The 26,511-nt window shown below is 35.5% G+C and overlaps 1 protein-coding gene across 1 annotated transcript in view; it reads right to left on the reverse strand.

The window, feature by feature from the left end:
• Nucleotides 1-26,511, reverse strand: part of SCFD1 (sec1 family domain containing 1) — a 54,235-nt gene that overhangs the window by 11,403 nt on the left and 16,321 nt on the right. The window contains exons 10-20 of the mRNA XM_063332155.1: nt 25,739-25,838; nt 22,219-22,358; nt 21,700-21,790; nt 21,274-21,347; nt 18,851-18,932; nt 11,714-11,810; nt 7,821-7,891; nt 6,796-6,875; nt 6,171-6,233; nt 5,068-5,143; nt 2,561-2,614 (exon numbers count right to left, since the gene is read on the reverse strand). Coding sequence (XP_063188225.1) covers nt 2,561-2,614; nt 5,068-5,143; nt 6,171-6,233; nt 6,796-6,875; nt 7,821-7,891; nt 11,714-11,810; nt 18,851-18,932; nt 21,274-21,347; nt 21,700-21,790; nt 22,219-22,358; nt 25,739-25,838 — 928 coding nt within the window. The remainder of the gene's footprint in view (nt 1-2,560; nt 2,615-5,067; nt 5,144-6,170; nt 6,234-6,795; nt 6,876-7,820; nt 7,892-11,713; nt 11,811-18,850; nt 18,933-21,273; nt 21,348-21,699; nt 21,791-22,218; nt 22,359-25,738; nt 25,839-26,511) is intronic.

Raw genomic sequence — 26,511 nt, forward strand, 5'->3', positions numbered from 1 at the left:
ATATCTATGGGTTAAAATTTGTGTATGCTTGACAACATGATTTTTTTGGGTGTTAGGAAGATTTAAGGTTTTATTCGATCTCTATTCAGTGATTACAAAATAAAGCAGCTACGTTATTAGATTTATGAACAGAACATTCCTTTATGAAAACACAATTATGAATTTTTTATGAAAAGCAATTGCTTAAAAACTTGCTTCGCCCAATAAATGGTACTATTAAAAAAACCCAAGTAACGGATTACTTCAAAGTCATCAGTGAATGTTTCTGAATAAATATTGCAAGAAAAAGTTAACTACAGTTAAGCAATCTAGACAAATTTTTAAAATTACAGGATGGTATTATTGAGAAGTGTTCTATCTGTTCCTGCTTATGAAAAACTTGGAAAGCACAGGTGGAGACTCATCTGTCCTTCCTGGTAGCTGTCCCTGGGAGACAAAAGAAGCCGCAGGGACAAATAAAACACAAAATGATTTACAGACAACCCTACAGAGTTTTGCGCAGCTTATCATTCTGAATAGGTTTAAAATTTCACCTGACAATAATATTTCGAATGTTGGTGGTACAAGTTGTACGTTTCATATATTTACTTTATTGTTGCACCTCATATTCAGAAAATAATTTTAATTATTTACATGCATTGTAATAATTGTTTGACTTCTCAATAATCTGTTCTAATTTTGCATTACAACTTTTATCTGTATGTATGTTTCATACACTCACCACTGTGGTTAGTAAGATTCAATAAACTATAAAGGAGGTTTTTTACTGTGTTGTAAAAAAATTAAAACGTTAAGCTTTTTTTCCCCCTCCCTTTTTATTTTGCCTGCAGTGCAATAGTTTTCTATTGAGGTGAGCAGAAAAGTACCTCAAACATCAGATGAACAGAGGCCACAGCGGTGTATTTCTACATACCGTCCTTTTCCAGACACAATTTCACTTCTGTTGCTTGCACAGCAAGTCTAAATATATTCCTGAATGACTCCCTGGCTTGCTTCTGTTAGCCGAAACTTACTCAAAAAGCTGCTGTCAACTTTCCTACAGGTTAGAATCATGCTTTAGGGCTTGCCCAGTCTCCTATGACTTGAAAAGCAGGACTCCCTCTCTCCCTCAGAGAATTCCAGTGTCTGAGATGGCACTGAAACATAAAGCCTCTGTCTGACAGACTGGCTCAATATCTGCTTTTTCATGTGATTAGATCAATGTTTTCTCCAAATTATCAAAGTGATTGTGGCCGTTTTCTGGCTAAGTGAAATGCGACAGTATCAAGTCAGCAAAAAAACCCCATATGACTTGTAAACTTTTCCAAATCAATTCCTAAACTTGTAGGCTGAGGAAGCTAGTGTTTATTTAAAAAAAAAAAAGGTTTCATTTTTCACCTACTTGTAAGTTATCTGTAGTTTTTAATTTCAGCTTTCTGTATTAAGTGTTCTGAGTGACCTCTGCTGGTTGACTAGCTAAAATTGGCCCTGTACATCTTTTGCAGGTCTTGAAAATAGGGACAACAATCCACTGCCACTGAAAACAGTGTCCATTTCTCTGTTCATTAAGAGAAAGCGAATTTTCTGCAAACAATCATGACATATATTATCTATGAAGTACAGTTTAAGAAAAGATAGGATTACTTGCATGTTGATCATTTTCATATTTTACCATTACTTATCTACCTTTAGATCTAGTCAATACCTGAAGGTGAAAGTGGACTAAGAACAATGTTGTAAATCTAATAACCAGTGTGAGGTATTACACTTGCATCTCCCTGTCTGACATGGATGTCATTAAAACAGGAAGACTGATACAACGTGGCAAACATATTAAAGCTTTCTAAATTACTTTTAACAGGTGATTTTTTCAGAGCAAGTTTGTGCACGGGATGGTCCTAAGTAAGAGTTCTGAAGGAACAAAATTTATTAAGAAAAAAGACTGCTTTGACTATATACTACGTATAAAAAGACTTAGAGCTACTCTTAGCTGTAAATTGACTATCTAGTTACCATTTAAAAATTTCAAAAGTCTGAGTAAATTTTCACAGAAACAAGGGGAAAAGAGGACTTGGCTGGCACAAAACCAACTCTGCTTGCAAACTGAAAGACTGCATGGGTATGAAAACATTTTCCTCGAAATAGCAAACATTTGAAGATGTGGGAAACAAAATTTTCTCTAACATACCTCTCCATAACTATTTTACCTCTGAAATTGCGCTCAAAATAAATAAATAAATAAATCACCTTGATGCAAAAAAATTTCAGCCCACAGTTTAACTTTCAGAAATTCAGGAGCAACAGAAACCCATATAGCACAAGAGTAATAGAAGCTTAAAACAGAAAAAGAACTCAGAACCACTAGTTCCAATCAGATGCAATAAACTGTCATTGTTCAGAAACTATTTTTATGCAAAAAAATCTTGTGAAACAGTTACGAAAATGGTTCTGTTCTTGAGCTACTGCGTGATTAGATTTAACTGCACTATTTTCAAAAAAATATAGCCATGGCGTATTACATATCACAGCCTCAAGATTTCACTTGTTCCACCTCTTTCCATGTGAAGGCAGTTATACTCACAGGGTTTGACTTCATCTCCATAAGGTTGTCCAATATACGCGTGACTGGTAGATTCTGTAAAATGTAATGTGAAATTAATGGGAATGCTGAAATGCTTAGTAAGAGTTATTCACAGGCAGACTACTATTTACGGAGTAGTTTACTCAGCATTTGAAATACTACTTTAAACGGTTTTCTTCTATTTTGTAAAGCGTTGAGCATTTTTATCACCACCTAAATTACCCTTCTGTACAGAAAATGCAAACATCTGAGGAGCATCTAGCTAGGGGATGAACAGAAAGCACAAAAAAGTGTGAAGATAGGAATAGTGTTGTATTTAGATATTACCAATATATGCAGACGTGATGATGTATGAATTCTTATTACAAAAATACTTTGCAGATTAAGGAAAAAATTTTAAAGCTGAAGACGAGAATTAAAGGTGTGATTCTAAAAAAGAACTAATGTTGTCAAAGAAATGGGTAAAAAAAGCAGATTCAAGATGACTTTTCCTTATTTACGATGAGAAACATTAGCTTGGACAAAAGATCTGAAGTATTAAATAGTCAAACTACTTCAGTTATAATAAACTGAGGGAGAATTTACATAGCAATGGAATTGGAAATGTGTCTTGTTGACTGAATATATCAAAAAAGGACATTCCAAAGGATGATCTATAAATGAGACTGAAAAATGCTTAGTAAGAAAATAATGTAAACCCCCAAGTGATCAAACGAGAAATAAAAAGTTAAATTTAATAGAAATACCACAGACCTATATCAAGTTTAAACATGAGGAATAACAGTATTTTATTTGGCTACCCCAGAACACCCGGAGAAGGAATTAAAAGGCAGAAAAAAAATATCCTGAAAACATCGGCGTTGTGGCTTCTTACTCACTCAGAACCCAAAACAAAGCAAGCCATTTTCTCAAGAATACTACTAACTTTTTAAGGCCATGCATGTTAAAAGAAATGACAAAATGTTTAATATGAGAAGAATAGGAAGCGTCATTTTGAATATAATTATTATCTATTGTTACAAGTAACAGTTTATCTGAAGATCTCTCTATAAAATATGAGGCAAGCTACACATTTAGAACAGTTTCCTCAACTAATTTCATGACGTACCACTGATTTGTAACTGTGCAATGCAACTTATCATATCTAGTCATAGTGAAATTCCTGCAGAATTAATTTCATTGACTACCCTAAAAAAGCCACAGAAACAGTTTTTTAAAAACTTTATATGATAGTTGATACTTTCCATGCATAAATGATGTGTATAACAGGATGACTAAACAAACAACAGCAACGATAAGATTACCTACGTCAAAAAGATGCACATTTCATTAGAGTGAGATTTAATTTTATTTAGTTCTGATTTCTCCCAAGTAACAGGGGACAGGACAAGAGGAAATGGCCTCAAGTTGTGCCAGGGGAGGTTTAGATTGAACATTAGGAAAAATTTTAACACTGAGAGGGTTATCAAGCATTGGAAGAGGCTGCCCAGGGAAGTGGTTGAGTCACCATCCTTGGAGGTATTTAAGAGACAGGTAGACATAGCGCTTCAAGATACGGTTTAGTGATGGTTTTTGTCAGAGTTAGGCTGATGGTTGGTCTAGATGATCTGAAAGGTCCCTTCCAACCTAGGCAATTCTATGATATGCTGTACTTCTAAATTAAATTCTGGTTCTTCCACTAAGAATATAATATAATATGACAAATGATCTTTTTCTTAGAAATCTTGATGTCAAAATATTACAGAATTAAGATTTTTTAACTGTCAATATTTATTTATTGCCATCTGATGAAAGTGCATATTGGAGAAAACAATGTGTCCTCCACAGGGAAGCAGATTTCTGGGAACAACAATTCAAAATTTCAGCTACAACAAGTTATACAATGAGTGTCTTTTTTTGTTGCTGTTTCTTTACTTTTGGGGGGTTTACATTGAAATTTGCATGCAAGTTATGCTCAGAAATATTTTCTAAAGTTAGGTGAATATTTGAAGGTGGCCATGTCATTATAAACACACTTTGATTTTCAAGCACGTTTCAAGATTACGGTTGCTGTACATTAACTACGTGGGAAAACTAGAAATGCTTGAATTGTAAGTGGACAGAGAATGAACACTTTCAGCCTTTCAATCACTCTGGAATAGATGCACTTAATACACGCTCTTCTAAGTAAAGACATGGAGAAGTCTTTTTGTTTATGAAGGTCTAGTCTATTTTGAGTATTCCACAGCTGCTTTTTTTATAATGCCAACATCAATCTTAATCACACATACAGGAATCTAATTCTATATAAATGGAGGCATTCAAAGAAAATTTGAACATTATTCATTACTTGTCTAAAAACTGGAAGCTACAAAATGACAGATCTGTCCACCATCAGAGGCTGACGTTTGTTTTGTTATTGTACCACTAATTGTATTGATATGACAGAGGTACTGAAAGTTGTTTTTCTAGATGTTAACAATGCTCATGTGATAGGCTTTTTTTTTAATATTGGTTTTTAAACTTACTTGTTGCTTCAGTACCAAGTTCTTCACTCCTTCCATTACAAACTGTGATCCTGTATTCATAACACGTGAAAACAGACTGAAAAACCAAAATAAAGTTGATGTGTAAGACCTTCTTTTTCTAATTTGCATTCTTAAACTTTATGCTGACATCCAATGCCCAATAAAGTTGATGAGACTTAACTACCAAGTCATTCAATTTGTTATTAAATATATCCTTCCAACCACATGGCAACCAAGTGTATAGGAATACACCTATAATTTAGCACCTCACCTATCAATAGGAGTCTTGAGTTCTAGTCTTTAATCCATTGAACAGTTTATTTTACAACTTCAGTGATGCAGGGATTTGAGTGCTCCTTTCAGGTGTGTATCCTAATCACCAGAGTTAACAGAGATGCTCAGTGTCTCCAACCAAACAAACAGTAATTTTTCCAAGTGAGACAGCACTGGAATTCTCTCTAACCATACTGTGCTACAGTTTCCTTATGACAGTGACAGTGCATTCCTGAAAGTAAAGTTTGTAATGAGGATTCAAATCCTCCTAAGCATGGAAAAGATCTGAGTCCCATAACCTGTATGGGATATACCCTTAGCACAGTCGTTATCTTTCTTTTCATGTCCTGATATGAACAACTACACCTTTCAACAAGCAGACAGACACCCAGTCCAAGGACACCCTAACGAAAAAGCAGTGTGTTCTTGTATCCCTAAAAGTCTCCAAGCCCTGGAGAGGAACCAGTTTTGAGTACACAGGGCTGTTCTTATCTTCTGCCATTGACTAAAATAAGGCTCAAAATGATAGCTGTCATAGATCCATGTCCTGGTGATGAATTCTTCTCATTTGAGAGCACGTACATTTAACGTGCAGGTACAGATATCACTATATTAAGTTACTTTGTGGATTTAGTCACAGATCCTTTCATTTGCCTGTGTGTAAGTCCTATGCACTGTTAAGGGGAGATGAGTGCTCTGTAACTTAAAACTTTTAACAAACAGGGAAAATGTTTTATTTTGGGCCCCGTATAGCACTAATCACACTTCCAGTACTATTAAAATAAGCTAAAAGAACCCAAAAGCTTACAGAAAATTAATCAAAAGCATACCCCAAAGGTTTAGGCGTAGTGTTTCCATAGCTGGTTGGAGCCGAAGCCATCTTAGTGAAAGCCCTGTGAAAGCGGGGATAGAAATCAAATGCTTATCTCATGGCACATACTGCTGTAAGAATGTTCCAGTCTGGTCATCTGAAAGTGAAAAAACTTCTGCTTCTCAAATTCTTTCAGGAAGTTACTATTTATTACATGCATCCCTCTTGTCTAGAAATATCTTAGTTAAGGAACTGAAAGAAATTACATTTTATATTTAAAGACAAAGACTTTATTGTGATACCATGTAAAACTAAAATAACTGATAGGCAGCATGGCCCTTTTTTTTTGGAGACTGAACTAGCACGACTTTTCATTTAATTCAGTAAGTCGTTTCTGTCTTGGATCATTAAGTACACCACTATGTGTCATGTTCAATAGTGTTCTGGCATTACTGGAGTTTAGCTTTACAGTAAGAGTTGCATGTATTACCGTAACAATGACTGCAAAAAATTATGCCAGAATGAATATTTAAGGATCATTTATGGTGTATGACAAGTAACACGTAATTTTTTGATAACAATGCTGAGTTCTGTAAAATTACCCAGTTTATAGCCTCACGTAGGAGAAAAAAGAAATTACTTACTTCCACTGTTTTATGTAGCTCAAAGGAGCAAGATTACAGCCTGCATCCATCAGTGCTTTTTTATACTGCTCCAAATCAATCTGAAATTATGAAGTGGAGAATTGCAAAAGGTTGAAACTACTCCTAACTCTCTTTACGTAGGAAGTCAAGATATTCTTATATTATAATATTATATTATAATATTAAATAAGCAGTGTAAAGTTATAGCATTAACCGAAGTTAAAAAGTAATTATGAGTCTTAATCCCATCTCCCTCTAAGTATGAAAATATAACTTAAAATGCAATTTGCTATGAGCAGCTCTCATTAAATTTAACAGTATTTGTGGAATTAAATCCTGTGCACTTTCAGACATAGAAACAGTCTTTTATATCACCGTCTTTAAAAAACCTGACAGAATACTGGTTTCTGTAAAATGTCACAACAGCAAAGAATAAAAACAAAGAGGAGTTAAAAGATATTTATAAGAATACTTTCTCTTTGCCTAACCCAACGTATCTTTTCTACTACATACTATTTCTACAGTATAATAACAATCTTCCTTGAAATTAATCATCGTAAGTTCAAAAGAAATACTAAGACATTGTTTCCTGAATTATTCAGATATTGGCACAAAATGCATTTCTCCTTTATTCATCTCCTAGTCAACTGACCCAATTATTCCTGAATACAAAAGGAGAGAGTGGAAAAGAGTCATATTAACATTTTGGTTTATCTTCTTCTGTTGAGCAGTGGAGTCGAATAATAGAAAACATGCCAAGATGTGTCTAGAAGTAACTCTGAACTAAATATTTCAAAAGATAATCTTCCTTATTACTAGTCATTCATACCCTTTGAAGTGGTGGCTAAAGCTTTGTGAGCAGATTCCCTGATAATACACCAACATTTATTTAAAGTTTTAATATTTCCTGGGCATTTCATACTCTTCTTCAAAGAGAAGAAGAAATACCTATTTATTGCTGAAATGATACAGAAAAATCGTGTGTGGTAGAATTTGGTGTTGGAAGCTGTAAAGAACATACGTACCTCTGAAGGTGCCTGAGCTGAACTTATGTAATAGATAAGAAATAATCTCATTTTGTCTTCTGGAGTTCCCGCTGCAGTGAAAAAAAATTTTAAAAACTACAATTGTAACTATGCTGCTATGTAAATTGCTCTTCGCTAATAATATATACATACATTCAGACCTTTAGTTATGACAATAATTGTTACCTATAGCCATGGCCTCGTTCAGTGTATAAAACAGTAGAAAGACATTTAGCAATTTTATTAAAAGTTGGGTTAAACTGGCTCGCTGTTTCTGAAAGTTTACTTACACTTTCCCCTTTTGCTTGTAGCAAATATTATTCTTCAAATAACATACTAAAGTTAGGTAGTGGCACTATGTTATATTTTATGCGGGGACTGCAAGAATTAGCACGGATTATATCCATGAAAAAGGAGACTAAAGAAAAATCATAAAAGTAAAAGCCACATGACATTATTTTTTAGCTCTACGGTTGACTGTACTGAAACACGCGAGGGCTGCAAAAGCACTAATGTCAACTTGTGGTCAGGAAAACAATCCTGACCATCCAACTTGCCTTCAGGAAGGATTTCACCGCCTGAATCATCTTTCGTTACACCATTCGTTGGAGAAAAAAACTGCTACAAATTCTTGGGAAGCACTATCTATGGCAATCAAAATTCATCCCCGTGAGAGCAAAATGATGATGTGGCCATCCCTGTTACTCAGACTATAACCTACTACAGCAGATTTTGAATGCCATCTACATTTTTCTAGAAGAGTATCACTATTAGTAAAGACCATAGTTTCAAATGAAGATTTCAGAATCACAACTTCTCAAACTGAACATGTCAAATTCATAATCCAATACTTCATTAAAAAAGCTTGATACCTTTCAATACAGTACAATATTTTTAAAAAACACACTTCCCTGTATTTATGGGTAAGAAAAATAATTTTTTTTTCTGGTTTTTGGTTTTGTTCCCTCCCCCCCCCCCCCCCCCCCGCCATGGAATGTGGATTATGTCAGCAGGGGATCATCTAATCTGATCTGCAACTTTTGTTTTCATGTGAGTATACATTTAGTTTGGCCGAAGTTAAGAGTAAGTGCTGTCATAATGAACATTTATGACTTGGTACAATTTTTTCTGGGAAATAAGTTTTATTAACCTTTACCAAATACCAGTAAGCCAGAAGATCAAGAACTGAAGAAACTTTGTAGTATCTAAACCAAAAGCCAGCTTTCAATATAGACATCCAGTGGGAGTTCACTTAGGTAAAAAAGCACTTAAACATTGTAAATACAGTGTCACTGACTTTGGTTTCTGAGACTGACTTGGAAACTTGGTTTCCAGCTTGCCAGTTTATAGCTTCTTTCATTACTTTGCTGATCACTACCTTTCAGTTTCAACTGGAATCAGCTGGCACTCAATAGCCTTTCCCCCACTGGGCCTATTTATCATGTCTACAAAACTCCTACAAGGTTTCTGCTCACAGGAGTGTAAATGATATTTTGTCCTACTAAAAGGTAATACATTCTTTAAAAAGATCTGTGATTGTATTGCGTACACTTTACTAAATCTTTGGAAAACCAGTTTGGCAAAAGTACTTTACTCTTGACATACTACTGATGTAAATCATAGCTGTGATAAACAGCTGTAAGAGCCAGGTCAGTTGCCTGTAAAATGTTCATTATTTTTTTCTAGGCAGTGGTCTGTGATGGCATAGAGAGGTGGAGTGCTGGATGTTCTGAAGACAACTTAACTTGGTAAACCTAGAACAGAACCATTTTATTTTCCTCTCAAAAACCAGCAGGCAGCCTTTAGGGCTACTGATTAACTACTAGAGCAAAGCAAAACCGCTACTTCCCATTTTATCACTACGCCAGGATATAACAATATCCACTGAACTGGGAGGCAGCTAATAGCCCTGAGTGGTAGATGAGTACAACACAGTAAGAAATGGGAGGCTGAAGGCTGAAGCTGTTAGATGGTGGAGACTAACTGCTTTTGTGAGGAGCTCTGCAGATGTCATTGTCCACAAGACAAGTATCCCCACAGACAACGCAAACAAGTAGTTCACCACTGAAAGGACTGGAAGACTTGACGCCTTATTGCTTCCAAACTTTTTCTGCTGGCATTTCTCAGAGAATCACACAATAGGAAGCTGGCCAGTTTCACGAGATAGCGTGCCCAGAAATAATTGCCCGGATTTAACTTAAATCCTTTTGTTATATAAACTTACCTTAAACCTAGGCAACGCATATGAAATGCTAATGTGCTGCTGTGAACACCTGAATACTTAGCTTATGAAGGAAAACCCTAGCTTGGAAATCTAATCTTTGTTTTGCATAAAACCCAGGAACTTTGATAACAGGAATGTTGATATGCTACATCAGGCTTGGAAAACAATTTGTTTCATACTGCAATCTAAAAATGCATGGAAAATGCGGATTCAGGTAAAAAGTAATTGATCCAGTAGGAAATACTAGCAGGCATAATATATTTCATATATTCACACAAACATAAAAGCTGAAATCAAAATAGTACCTGAACAGTTAATTCTGAGCATGGAAAAGGACTAGTTTATAGTGGTGCTTAATACAAGTGCAGATCATACATATATTCTTATTAACTTCATATTAACAATGAATGACTGTACTGAATTACAGATTGATGCCCAACTTTAGATTTTCTGAAAGTCTGTTAGTTTCTAGACTTGATCCAATATGAGATCTGTAAAATTTTAGCTCAGACTTTTACCAACCATGTACTATTTCTTCTACTGCCTTTTGATTCTGTAGCACTGACACTTAGAAAAGATTTTTTTTTTAAAGGTCAGCAGGATTTATATACACTCTTTCTATAAATATGAATCATTATACAAACTCCAAGCAGACATTATGTCCAGTATGTAGCAACAAGACTACACACATCAGCACGCAGTAACAAAACATTTTCTTAAACAGCATACTGGGAAAAGAGCAGGAACCCTGGGTCCCTAAATGTTTGAGGTTTGCCGATATGCTTGCCAATATGCAGGCAGGCCAGTGGTCATAACTTAAGTTTTACGATCTTGCTCTGCAGGTCATTCTGTTCCAGCCAACTGGTATCAGACCATATTGAGATCCATCAGAGGGTTCTGACATACCTCAGGTTGTGAGAGGTTGAAACGAGAGTTGATGCTATGATACTACGAAAAGCTGAGAACCCATTTTGGTCTCAACCTTTTACAGAAAGATCCCCGGTGACTCCTGCTGATAGAGAATCTGACTATCACCCAGTGTGTAAAGCTTTCTCACGTATGAACCATACATGAACAGAAGCTGGGATGAGTTGCTTTTAGATGCTGCAAACACACATGCCGCAGCTGGGTCAGTGCACGGGAAACTTCAAGTGAGCCTCTCAGTGAACTGGCCAATTTCATCTTGCTTCCCTTCTCTCCACCTTCTCCCATCCATCTTTTTTCTCACACAAGAGAGCTACCTGCATTACAACCCCTTGATCTAACCAAATTCTATGAAATGCCCTTTTTCATTCTGTTTGTGAGGGATGTATGTGTTATAAAACATGCAGTAGGATTTTAAAGAATCAGTATTCTTCAGACCACACGATTCCATGCTATACTAATAAATACTGGAGTAGCACAAAAGTTAAAATATTTTGACCTTCAGAAACAAGGAGTTAGGAAAGGATTTTAGTGGAGTTGCAGAAGTTGCCAATATGTTGGATATTACTCAACGAAAATACTAATCTCCCTAGACTGCTACTAAAAATCAATAAAAAGGTTTTTTTCTTTACAAGTCTTGCACAGCTTGCACATACGTTCTTTATGAACCCTGAAGTCCCAGCAGGTACACATTTATTGTATGTCTTAATAAATTTTATACCAAGTTCAGATTTAAAGTACTCACCATCTGGGTCAGAAATCATGTCCAGAAGAGATTTATCTAGAGTGGATTTGCTCATTATTTTTTCCTCATATTCAAAATACACATCCAGCTTTCGACTCTGTTTAAGAGTAAGTGTTAGGGTTAACATCAACACTACGAAAGAGTCTTTGTTTCCTCCTTAAAAAGGTATATAGTTTATCAAGACTATTTTTAAAAATTTGTTTTTAAAGAAATTATCTGTAAAAATAACTAATGCTTGCATTATAATATGTTTTTATTAACTCTCAGAAAATTGGCATGTAATTCTCATATGAAAAGAGGAAATGCAAGTTAAGCAAAGGATGTCTGACATGCAAATATTAAACTGGAAGAAGAGCTTTCTTTTCAACTATGGTTTTGCCACAGCTGAAAACTACATGCCGTCATATGTAGTGTTATCCTGTAATAGGAAAAAATAATGGTCAAGTGAACATTATGTTAAATTTATGCGGAAACTTAAGTGTCTTAGTCAAAAAGGCAATTACTCAACGCAGATAAATGTGGAAAATTCCTAAATACATTAAGGCAGCGTCCCAGAGAAAAGTGGGCAACTGCCATCTTGGGCTGGTACTGAAATACCTACTTCAAATCAAAGGCTTGCAATAATTAATTTGCACCAAAGATGGAGCACTTATATAATACTCAGATTATCTTGCTAACACTGGAAAAGAAGGCTCGTTGTACAATGACACGTGTAGATCAAGTTGCGAAGATCCTTTTTTAGGGAGGATGGCACAGGGACCGCACAAAATTAATGAGGCAAAAGCTTTACTGAAGACGTCACGTGGCCATGCAACTAATGACTGCATTGCAATGCATCTGCACGAACAGCCAAGCTTTGCACTTCTTGACTATCATGTCATGAACTTACCATCTAAAGACAGAAAAATGCATTCCAAAACTTATTTTAAAAACTTCCATTACATCACAGACCATTATGAGTGTTTGAACATTAAAACGTAGTACCACAACAAATGTTACAACTTCTCAGTTTACAAAACCTTAATATCCACTAACTAACTAAATCCTGCTGTTTGGACACATCTAGCTATGTATTGGCTCAGAGAGGAGACCAGCAGAGTAGATCTCCATCTTGTTGCCTCGGAAGTGTTTCAGCTCCACATCACTCCCATTGGGAGACTGAAATGATATTGCCAGAGTGACGCAAGAGTCACCAGGGCTTTTATTGGGTTAAGAGTCAGGGAATTTTGCCTGATAATGCCGAGGCATGCAAAACTGCTACGGCACCTTCTAACCCAGCGCAGTGGTTCTTGTAAAGACAGAAACACAAAAAGTTTGAAAGTCTGGTTTTCACATGTTTTTGAATCCTATTAAAAATACCCCTGCGATCACAAATAAGGAAACAGAATTTTAAGTTATTTCACACACGCCCAAAGAAAGGGGGGGGCAGGAAAAAAAAAAGGTACTTCTCCAGCCTAAGGATATTAGGATATTTTACCTTCTGAATATTATAAGCTCATCAAAAAAGAGCTGAAGATGAGAATACAAAATAAAAGAAGAGGTAAGGTCACAAGAATATTTTAATATTGAAAGCCTTCGGCAATCAACTTACGATGTAGGTAGCCACTTGCTTCCCCATATTATTTATATAACATTTCTATTTCTCATTTGCTGTCTACTGAACTCACAAAGAAGGGCAGTTACTTGCAGAACAGTAACTTAATTTAAAGCCTTTGTGGAATTTGTACTTACAGCTTATAAAGTAAATTACCACGAAGTGTGCTCAAAAAATGACCAGTTGCTACTTTTAGGGGCAGAAGCATGTCTTCTGGTGTTTGTCACAATGACTACGGCAAAATAGAAGGTGAGTGAAGTGACACCAAAAAAAAGACCCAGAGCTTCTTTTAAGCTCATATTAGAAGAGTAGTTACAGACAAATTTTGGTACCAATGCTACTGTAAAACCTTGGATTAATCTCATATTTAGACAAAAGTTAAAGTGATTATCAGTGCTTATGGTACGCTAGTTTAAAGTCTGAATAGAACTGAACTACCAGCCGTTTTCTAAGGCTTCAGATGCAATTTGGTATCCAGCACGTCGGACACGTTCTGTCACTTCAATTCTACAGCATCTCGGAGACTATCTGCGTTACGGTTTCCTTAACTCTGTCTAGAGGGATAAAATAATTGCAAAGAAACTACTACAATTTTTCTAGTCTTTCCATTACATTCATTTGCTTTTTGTGTTTTTACGACATTTGTATCTCCTTACATGGAGCTACATTCAATGTTTTTAAGTTTAAAATACTTTTCCCAGACAAAAGGCATCCAACAAACAAAGGACTGTCTTTAAATCTGGAAAATACATCTTATTAAAGTAAATATATTGTTGTTGAATTTGGCGATACCCATATTATCTTAGCTGGTGATCTGTTTAAGACATTTATTCAGATGCCATGTAAAAATGTACAACATAAAAAAAGATACTAATTCACGATATTTGTTAACAGATCAAATTTTAAATAAAAGTATATAATTCAAACATGAGATACTTTCAACTGTAAGAACAGATTTACAGTTGTTAACTTATTTGGAGCACAAACTAGATAAAATTCTTCCCAACCTTCTTGCAACTTTATGACTGTGGCTAAGACTACCAAACAAAACAGACTAACTGCAGTAAAGAAAACTCAGTGTTTGCATATATTTGCTCTGCTTTGAGCCTAAACTGAAACATTAACGGTACATGTAACACTCATTCTCTTCAAAAATTTTGGACAATTATTTTTGAAATGTGAATTTAGCACTCTTTGGGAAAAAAAACAAACAAACAAACTGAAAATCCTAAAATTTCAGGTCCTTTATTTCTATCCACAACAGGGACATCACAGGTAAGCAGCCATATAAAATTTTCAATATTCTCTTCTCGGTGCAACATAAGCACGAAATAAAGAAATGGATCAATATGGTGAGTATACTTAGTTGCCTCTTCATTAGATAACTAACCAAAGTTACTAATAAAGATGCTGAATAGGGCAATATTTTTCTTATACTGGTTCGCTAGGAATTAGATGGACACCTGATAAAATTTCACGTGGATTACTGAATAGCTTTAAACACTACTAGTTACCTTTTGACACATTTCCCAGATATGCCACATCAATGAGACAGTTAATTCCCGAAGAGCCAACTTGTCTATGAAGTGCTGATAAGAAGCAGATGTCCCATTTAATTTAAGAAAGTGCAATTTTGCTCACTCAATGGCAAACTCACAGACACGCCAAGAGGAAAAGCTGGGGAATGGGAGCTAAACAATCCTGTAGATTCAATAAAAAAAGACAGCAAAGAAGACGTTCTTATGGGTGCCAAACTGGCAAGCAAGTTGAAGAAAATTAATAATAAAAACCAGTAACAAAATCAATCTGCATTTACATTTGCAGTTATTCCTTTTCTGCCTCTTGCTCCTGATTTCCTAATAGGACTTCTTATTCCCCACCAACACTATTCAAGAGACCTTCCTGGCTGCCAATTCAGGGACAGGATCTGTACTGCAGTTAAAGCACTACACTTCAGCTTGCTCTGTCTTTTTTTTTTTTTTAACATATATTTGTGAAAGCTTTCAACTTAGCATCTTTAGAAACAGGCTGTCTGTAAGCCAAAACTTATTTTAGGGAAAATTACTGACGTGCATGGGAATCTCTACCTGAGCACTGTACTCCAAAACGAACACAAAATTCCTTCTTTTTTAAGCAGAGAAGTGGAAGCAGGACCCACTGACATCTCCTAGAGGGCCATTTTTGTAAGGACTTGTTGGAGACTCTCCCATCGTCTTTAAAGTACAGAGGATCTTTCTTTTAGAGAGAGAGAGAGAACATGCAGAAGAAGAGAAAAGAAATTTTTAAAGAAATTAGTGGGAGGAATATCTCAAAGATACTGCTAGAAAACAACAAGAAATAACAGCCCCCAGAATGAGAGGCTGGTCAGGCAACTGTGGTGTGCTCCCATCAAGAGGAAGAGAAACTCTGGGAGAAGGCTGGAAGTGGCAGCTACAGCCAGTTCTCTTTGACTGAACTGTAGAAAATGATGCCGGAAGGGTTATTGTAACTGAACTCAGAAAAAACTGTTGTTTACTGGAAAGTTACTCAATTACCAGTTCTGAGCTACAGGCAAGCGGCCCGGACCACTGAGGCATATATTTTTCACAAACACATACCATTTCTGTTCACATGGTAAGACAAAAACGTTACCTCATTTAAAACAGAGTAGTTAAAATAGTGGAATTCCTTTGCAAAATATTAATTTGATAATCCCAAAAATGGAGCCATTCAAAGTACCAGGCCTCAAGATCAGAGATACATGGTAAGAAAATCATGTAGGAATTAAAAAAACCCCTAAACCTAACAAGTGTAAGCAATCTAAGACAATAATACAACATAAAAATCTGCCATTTAAGTTCATACTTGCAGAATTCTAGCAAGATGTTACCTAATTTACCCCCTCTCCAATTAACCACTTTAGAAAAGTGTACGTGTACACCTTTTTATATGACACAATCTAACAGACTTCAGTAATCCCAGTACTCGTATTAGAATGATATGGAAAGATAAGCATTACTTAGAACTCTAAAGCAGCGAGAAAGCTATCTATAATTCTAGCCCTAGATCTGTTATCTGTTGGGTACAGTCCTTCAGTCACTAGCTTCTTCAGAGAAAAAACAATCAATGCAAAACAAGGATGCATTTGTTCTAAGCACTGACAATAAATACTTGATGGTTCAACTTCGTGAAAAAAGCGATGCATTCTTTCCATTATTTCACTAAACACGTAGATATGCCAGAAAACTGCCAGGACCCCTGAGTATGTGATTAATTTCTGGTTTCCTCTTGCTGTGTCTTAGAAAATGATCCAAGAGAATGTGGAAAGCAGCTGTAAACTCAACACTAAAATATGGCCAGAAGAAAAATTAAATTTACTTAGTATATCTAAAGCAGGTCTTGTAGCATTCTTTGCACTGATCCTCATATATGTAGTGGAGAAAATATTCAAATTCAAATACTTAATGTAGTAAAAAAACATAATGGACAAAGCAAACAGTCTATTTTAAAGTATCAATGTGTTTCCAGATTATTTTAAAAGTGAAAATACAATAACCTGAAGAAAAGCATGATGCCTCACTGGCTCCTCATGACCTGGGCACTTGCCAAAGTAATTCTCTTATCCTAATCTGATTTAATTATTTAACTGCATATAAAATCTATTAACCACAGCCTCAAGGTGCCACCAGAATTTCTTTAATAAGTATTGGCTGAGATATTGCCCTTTTTGAGAGTATTTTTGAGGAATCCATTAAGTAGCATATCATTTCGCACGTTCAAATTCCACAGCTCGAGATAGAAAGATACTTTTTGTAACTCTGGAGAGAGAAAACAGGCAAGAAAATGGACAGGCCAAAGCAGCTGGAAGAAACTTTACGTTCATTCAGTAAAAATGCTTTAGCGTAGGTAAATTCCAACAGAAAACACATGTGCTTCTGCACTAGTTTGAACTTAGGATAGTTCCCTAAATATATGGAGGCAAAGGAAGTGATTCTTTCTAAATCAAAAGAAAAGATGATACAGATGCATGTATCATCAACATATTGAAGAAACTGCATGCCCATTTGTCTCTCAGTCTTCTTTGACAGCTATACAATAAGAACATAAGGAGCCTGAGCCCTTTGCAATACCAGAATTAAGAATCATTTATGGAGAAATGGATCACCACTCCTTGGGAACTCTCCTTGTCAGAGGAGAGAGCCTAAGCGCTGTTAGAGTGCTGTAGCAGGGGGACCCTTAGGTAATTCCGTCCACCTCTAGGTAACGGAAAAGTGTTTCACCATCACCTGGTGGAGAACGAACAAGTGCATCAGACTCCAGTTCATTGCCAAGAGGACACTGGTGATCAAAACTGATGTTATTACCATTCCACATCCTGCTCTGAAACCTGTCTTCCATCCAGCAAATAATACATAAAATACTACTGGTGTAGGCCTGCCATTACTGTCTCGGTATCTTTCTTAGAAAAGTGAATTTACAGACAAGGCATGAAATAAAATATCAACATTGTCAACTTCTATTTTTTTTTAACAGTATTAATGTACTGCTTTTACATTGCCAGAAAACTGATGTGCCTAATACTGCAAAAGCACACAAACTAGCCCCTACAGTAATGAGCCAAACACAAACATATTTACATCTCTTCCCCAACTTTAGAAATATGTAAAATTAATTTATTCACTAAAATCCAAAATGAATCCTTTGATCATTTATAGTACTTAGTTTTAAAAAAATCGGCAGCAGTAATAACTGAGGACAGATCTTACACACTTTACAAATATTAAATTTAGCTTCAAAACACATTGCCTTCCACGAGTTACAAACAGCATGGGGTAAAATTTTCTAACTATTGAGTTTCAGTGAGACTTGGTGCTTGAATCACTTTCAAAAACAGAATTTCAGTGTTTCTGAAAGCCTCATCTATAATTTCTGTTCTCATACTGTGAAAACAGATCCATCTGCCAAGTTACCCTAGTAGTAACCACAGTCTTTACTTGATACTGAAACTGCAAGTTCTGAGACAAGAGCAGCAGGCTTAACCAGAAAAGAGGACAAGCATCCTTCTGAAGTGCTTAAATTATGCACAAGACATCTAACACAGACCCTGCTGGAAAGACCAGTTAAGTAACTTGCATCATTATTGCCACACCTCTGCATATTTTGGCTGGTGAACGGTAAACAGTACCCTTCAACAGAAAATTGCTTAGACTGAAGTCATAACTTGCCATGACACATCTCTAAAGTAAACGGAACACTTCCATCATAAACTTATTTTAGAAACACTTCAACCCACCATAAAGGTTGTGGCCATCATAAAAAAACATGAGAGTATACTAGTAAATTCTGATAAGAAAAAAATTAATAAGTTTACTTCCGTTTCCATGCAGAGGCATTCAAAATTCATTCCCTCTCACCCTTCAACACTAGTAATGTTATATAGTGATTTCTGTAAACGGTGGAACACCAAGAAGGCTCACTTTCTTATCTCACTTCACCTGCTCAAATATATTTCTCCAGGTAAGGAACACTACTGAGAGAAAACCGAAGTTGGAGAGCAATCATACCTTTATATGCTCCAAAACAGCTGTTGCAACATTTGTATGAAGATCAATGAGCCTCTTCTTTTCCAGAAGTTCTGGAAGAGAGCTGAAGAGATTAAATACAAACTAACCTGCTGAGTTGCACAATTAGTTGAATTGTGTTGTATACAGTCGGTACAAGAAATTTATAGAATCACAGAAGAGTTTGGGTTGGAAGGGACCTTTAAAGGTTATTAAAATCTCAAATTATAGAATACAGTAGAACTGGAACTAAAAAATTACGAAGTATAGATGTAATGATTCTCATAAAAGAAGGATGTTATCCACATGTAATGTAGTAAAACAGGTTTTTACACCTTGACTAGCAAAATACGCACATCGTGTGGGTAATTTAATATTCCTATTGAAAGCTTGTGATCAACAACAGATATATGCCTTGCTTACCTAAACAATCTGCTAGAATTATGGCTTACATAATCAATATTTAGTTCATGTCTGATACATACAAAAGTGCCAGTATCTGCCAAATAATAGTATCTGTCAAATAGTATCAAATAGCATCAAGTAATTAAATAATGATAATAATTATAATGACAATGATAATGATGGTGATGATGATGATGATAATAATATCTGTCAAAGAAACACATCCTCTGGATGTCCTGGAATTTTTCACAGGTGCTTCTGCAGAGAACACAATTCTCTATGCAGGATTCATGATTGAAATCTTTTCTTTCGTGAAATGGGAAACAGAGTGGTTAAGTTTACTTTGTAGAAAACCCGTAACTTAAGGTGTTGTGATCTACATGATTTTCACTGCTGGCACTTGGGCATCACATGTATAAAAGACTGCTCAGGGTCTATACACTGTCACATTCAAAAACATCCTGGACAGTCAGTGTCTTACTCAGTTTAATAATAAGTGGATGACAAGGCACTTAATGACACTGACTGCATGTCCTGAAGAACCAGGAGGTTAAGTGACCATACCTTCTTTCCTCCTTTAAGCAATTACAAAATCATGTTATCTAAGCTGATTGGCCATTAATGACCTTAGAGCTGGAAGGTGATTAGTACTGCCTTTGTAAAAGACTGCATTTTAAAAAAAGAAAGGAAAAAAAAAAAACCCAGGAGATCCTCTATGTTAGAACCTCTGGTTTTTAATAACTAACAGATATTCCGAAGTTTTCTAGATATTGTAAAGCCTAAGAAAACTCTGAAGGGTGTGTTTTTCCTGATAGCAGGTGATGGACAGCAAAACAGCAAAGCCTACTTTAATTCTTCCAGCAGAAAGACTAAATGGAAGATCTTAACGGTATTTGGACTTCTCAGCATCATCCTCAAGACTGAAGCCGAAACATTGCAATAGGAGAGTTTACGGTGTTATACACTTTTCTGAAGGGGGACAAGATTTTTCTTAATAATGCTGGATTACAGAAAACAGTCACATAGAGGCTAACTGAACAGTAAAACTTTCTGATGAAGCTTTAGTCATGAGTTTTTATTTTTTTTTTTTTGCTATCAGTTTAAAGCTTTTGATACTTGTCACTTTCAGACCTTGTTGCCTGAGAATTCCTGAGAAGTATAAAACTATAAAACTTTATAGGGGGAGCTTGGAAACATCTGCTTGCTTTTTTGAAACTGTCTGATCCATTGCACATCTTTTGTAATTCCAATCAAATTCTAACCAGGACATAGTATACAAAACAACTTTTCAAACTCACAAAGAGACAACTACCTACTGCAGCTGCATGCTGGATTTCACAGGAGACGGCATATCACCCCACCTATCCTTAGAATAATTATCATTCCTTCTTCCTTCTGATTGGGTCTTAGCGAAAGACAGCAAACTGAACATCTCCTTTCTGCAAGGCATCAGTGGAATGAAAAATGGCTTTATAATATGGAGCAAGTCTAAATCTCAGACTTTCAGTGTCATCCATGGTGGGCAGGTCTTCAAAAGCAGGAGAGTAAATTTCCCATGCAGAGTTCTTAATGACTATGATCTTGCCAACAGATGTTACACTAACTACATTAATCAAAACGTAATTAATTACACACTGTGCAAAGCAAGCAGATGCTTCAGGAAGTGGATTTCACTACATTTTTTTAAGGAAAGAATGCAGAGGTAGGCAGTTGGGTTTTTCTGGTGGAAGACTGTAAGCAAATCTATGATGCACCTAGGTTATTCAGCTTTGCTGAGGAGACACTCCAAAGCCACGTGTAAAGGGCTCACACACACACGCTGTGGAAGTTACACATGCAAATACTTGTCTAGGACATTGCAATAAGCTTTACCAGAATTATAAAGCATTTAAACTCCATCATTGAGCTGAACAGCCTACTTTTAAAGCTATTTATTGCAAAGAATATTAAAAGTGAAATGACAGAAAGAATTAGAAATGGTTCCAAATTAATTAAACAATAACGCATTATTGATTACTTACCTGACAGCTGAAGTTAGCTTAGCTGTATTATCAGAAAGCATACTTATTGCTCCTTCATCCTCCCCTTCTATACCCTGGGTTTTGGAGAAGGGTTTGGAAAGAGGGATAAAAATAGTCATAATAAATACAAAAATCACACATGCAAATACAGTCAGTACATTTAGAACCTATTTTCTCATAATGGTATTAACATCTGGATTGTGTTTTACAGTTATTATGGAAGTTACATAAATGTAATGCAAATAAACACAAGAAATTGAACCTTCTCATGAAATATGGTACTTCTAGTCCTACTTTTAAGATTATATTATGCCTAAAATTCATCACGTGCTGATAACTTTTGTGTGTGGGGTGACAGAGTGGGTTAAGCACCTCTCCAGGTCCTATTATGCTTTACATAAAGCACGTATAGTTAATAAAACCTACCATGATACTTTTAAGTCTTTTGACTTCATCTTCTTGGGCTCTGTAGGATTCCAGTTCCTGCTGAACAGACTCAGCTACCTCTGGAAAAGGACTAATGCAACACTCTGCATTAGGCTCAGTTAAATCAACACATTGGAACACTACAACCAGACAGGTTGCGTGATCAAGATGATCATGAAAACGTTTTCAGAAATATCAATACACAAATGATGCACAAGTATCAAATCAGTGAAAATAATGACATCTTACTGTAAGTTCACTTTAGCTTTCTAAGATATATTCACTGCTTTCAATATTTTTATATAATTTTGGCAAGAATAATTTTGTGCTCTGTAACAAAAAGCTAATATACAATTAATATAGACAATGAATACTGACAATGATCATTCCTTAAAAAAACCCAACAAACACAGCTTCAAAGATATTTTCAAAGAAGCTTAAAAATAGAACTATCACAATATGAATACCTAGAATTTATATTGACTAAATTAATATAAACTTGGTACCTATACAGCTTACCTGCCTTTATGCTTTTGCCAGAATTTATCAGACGCAGTTAAATCATAGGACTTCTTATTTTTTTTCTTAGGCCTAGCACCTGCTGGGGAACTTTCCGTTCCTGTTGATTCTTCCAAGTTAACTCTATTCAAATGGAAATCCTAAAAAAAGAGGAATCTTATGTAAATATTTGACATTTTTTAATTATTTAATTTGGCTTTTATACTCAACAAGTTCTCTTCTAACACAGCTATTTATTAGAATTTCCTAAAAGACCAGGAAACAGTCTACTAACTAACTAGATAATAACATCAGCAATGTAAGAAATCCAAAATTACTCACACTTATTGAAAAAACATCAAACAAAGCAACAAATGTTAAGCAAAGACATCTGATTGTCTCATATGCAAGCAATCTTCTGACACTGAACTCTGAACATTGTTTTCTGTATGGAAAATAAAATATTTAGCAATAACTGAGATCTAACAACTGACCAAAACTTCACAGTAACAAAAGCTCCTGTGCTGCAGACAAAAAAGGTTTCTAAGGCTGAATTTCTCTTACAAAACTATAGCAAATGTATCAAAGCTGCAAAGAAGCTCACGACATCAGCAACAGGAATATCCACTGTGAGGACTTTTTAGCTACACCTTCACAGTTTTTACCCTATTTTTTTAAATGCTAGTGAAATCGGGATGCATGATAAAGCAACAGTTTGCACCAAAGCTGCTACTTCTGCACATAGCTTTTCTTCTTCCACAGATCCATGAAGCTAGAAACTACATCTTTTTGCTGGATGACACAGTTATGCTCACATAGTGTGTCAGCACACTGCTCCCTGTACATCTTCTGCTTCTTTCACCTGCTTTTTTGCCAAGGACATCTCTGTATTTTCTGCAGCATACATATGCCCTCTGGTTTTCAACAAAAATTAACAAGTACTCCACTTGCTGATTTTATTCTAACCCTTTTCAAGAACATTTACAATTTCAAAGGAGCTCTTTGCTTGGTAAATAATGATAAAGAGACTCAAATCTTTAACTATACAGAATCTGCCACAAATCTTTTAGAATACATTTTTTTTCCAGAAATAAAACTCCACTTTATTATGTTCATTACAGTATACAGAACTAGATCACTAAGTGAAATTGTAAAATAAAATTTTTAAATTTTAGTTTAAATTTTAAATTTCAGTTATCCCTTGGCAGAGTTCACACTTAAAATGAAATACTATAAATGATCCACGCCAAGACAGAAATAAAACCAAGCAGCTACTCAAAGAAAGCACATGCAGTCAATGAGCACAAACCTCATCTTATAAGACATGTTTAATGTTTCAGCAAAAAAAAAGAGTATTTTTCACATGCATGTGTTCAATAAAAACTTAAAGGAAAAATCATTTGACTGCAAATTCAGTTGTAATTTTAATGGAGATCTATGTTGTGGCTCAATTTAACTCACCAGTGACCTGAGTTTCCAAGTTAAGTTTTGGCATTTACATGGAGTTTTGCCAAAATGACTCCTATTGACTAGCTTCCTCTTTTCACCTCCCCATTTTGTCTTTACAAGGCTTTCTATCTATGCCTCCCATTTTTCTGTATGCACTCCTGGAAAGGTTTTTTCATTCAGAAATGGGAATCTCTTCATACAAGTCTGTTTATGTGTAGAAACGCACCATTCTAATCTAAATGGATGCAGCACACAACTTTGTCTGGGTTAGCATTTAGCCGAACACCTCACAGAATTCCTGGACTACTGTAACTGAGAGCTTAAATGGAAAACAATTTATTTGAAACGACAGTTTATATAATCATCACCTCGGTAACACTTTCATGGTTATGATTTATGGCCTTTTAAATGGCTACTGTGGTTATTTCATGAAATATTATGCGCAGTACATGGAAAACCTGGCATGCTTGCTTTTAAGGTTAATAACTTGATTGGTTTTGAAATTAAACTTTTGCCCTTGACATGGAATCACAGGCCACTTGGTTACAATTCCACTAGACAAATTCACAATCCTCTCAACCCAATCAAGAATCAGATGCAAAATGCAACATTTAACAAGTTGTTCCAGTGAAACTAGTGAAGCCTGATGCACTACAAATACCCAAGGACCCTCAAATCATTCTTCTAGTGTTACTCTAAGACCCCTCTACATTTGTAGCACCAGTTGTCCTCAGCTTCCACTACATCTTTGATCCCTCTGCATCTTGATGCACCAAAGCCCTACCCCAACACATGCCTGAGGCCACCTGACACCGCTTTCTCTACCTGACAGCCGAGTAGGAGGCAAGCACATGGAGCTTCACTTGGGTTTACTACCTTGTAAGTGAGCATTTGCTGATTAAATGGTTGGCAGGTAACAAACTGAAGTAAGCGTAGACCTTGTGCAACTGTATTTACACCTGTAAAAATTCTAATGCAGGTTTCCATCCCCTACTCTTTCACTGATTTTCAAAAGAAATCTGTAGAAATTCAGTACTTCTATTTGCAAGTCTCTGGCCAGTTCAACAGTTATTGGAGAAAACACAGTGCAAACCGTGGTTTTTTTTTGCATATGCCTTTCCTAAAGAAACCAGGCCAAAAATTGTTCATTTGTAAAAAGAACCCTTAAGTTTAGAAGAAAGGGACTTTTCATAAGGAATGAATTACATAAAACAGAATTTAAAAGGGTCCTAAAACATCCCATTAGTGCTAAAATATTTTCATCATAGAAATGCAAGTTTCTGGACAACACTGTATGGATGACTACACAGTTCACAACCAACTTTGTATACAAACACGTATGTGCATGTGCATATTTTATGCATTCCTCCAACAGTCTCAATTCTCAAAGCTAGGTCTTGAAATGATTTTCACTACTAACTCTACAGTATAAAAGAGCCTCCAGATAGTAATTATTCTTACTCATATTATCTTTTCTTATTTACTCTGTAACTATGTGCGAAATGCATAAATCTTAGGTAAATAGTATTTACTTTCATTCAAGTACATTTCTACTACTGCTTTTATAAAATAAACTTGAGGAAATACAAGTGGTTTAAGGCTATCTGAATTTCCAAAAAATTATTAAAAAAAAATCTGGTTTAGATTCCTCACAGCAGGGTCATAGACCACTTGGTATCTCTATACTGAACACCTACACCACCTTGTGGAGAAAACAGAAATACATATTTTTAGAAATTCAAACACACTAAGAGCAGTTTAAAAACTCATTAAAAGCATTTATTTTCCAAAACTTAACGCCACTTAATGGAGTCTGGAGTTTACATAACATACAAGACCATGAACAACTGAAGAAAAAGCTAGGACTGATGAATTACCTATCTTTCAATATCAAGATTTCAACTTTTTAACCATTTTAGAAGTTATTGCTAAACAAACTGTCTAGAGAAAATCTTCAAAGTTGTTTTTTACTAAACAACTTCCAAATAAAACAGACAAAACAGATTTTGGATTAAGAGAGAATCTGGTATTAAGTTTAATAACAAACTGAGTGAAAAAATAGTTTTGGTAACAAAATCAGATTTATTCTTACCAGAACATCATGCACTAAAGCTTGGTATGTCCAAGTATGATGTAGAGGAGTTGCTAAATCTATGTTTCTGTCAACAAGGACTAATAGGGGCCTTTGAAAGCTGAAAAAATGACACTGTATTAGTATTTCTTTAGACATGTTTAGAACACACCAGTACCACCCTGAGTGATATCAGCCCCCTTCTACATCATATTTCACATTAAAAGCCGAACTGCCTACTACAGAGTTCCTCTAGCCTTCCTCAAAGCACCTGGGGCTAATCATCGCCAGAAATTCCACGAACCACTGTCTTAGTAATGATAAAATGTTTATTTTATTTTGCACTAAGTGAAATTACCAATGCATAAATATTGAGCAAAAGTCAAAACACTAAACAGTAACTACCCTTTTACGTGTTAACTAATACCTCTTTGTGCAGAGACACATTTGAGTTCCAAACAACTGTTTCAGTGGGTAATATTTGACCTTAATCCCCGTTATGAACCTCAAATATAAAATAACTCTCTCAAGGGTTTTTAATTTCATTTTTCTCTTTGCTTGTATATGAAGTCCATAAAGAAAAAAATACGGACTTCTGAGATGCATTGTGGTAATTCCATCAATACTCAATTTTGCAGAAAAAGAATGCAGAGATGCCTAAATGTCTTGGTTTATGGCTACATAAAAAATTTATGCTGAAGACAGGAAGGCTGTTAATTGACAGAACATTGCAATCATTTCCCTTAAGTACATTAACCCTACAGTAAATGTGACGGATAAATTATAGCACATTT

The sequence above is a fragment of the Chroicocephalus ridibundus genome, chromosome 4 (assembly GCF_963924245.1).
Source record: "Chroicocephalus ridibundus chromosome 4, bChrRid1.1, whole genome shotgun sequence".
Lineage (NCBI taxonomy): Eukaryota > Metazoa > Chordata > Aves > Charadriiformes > Laridae > Chroicocephalus > Chroicocephalus ridibundus.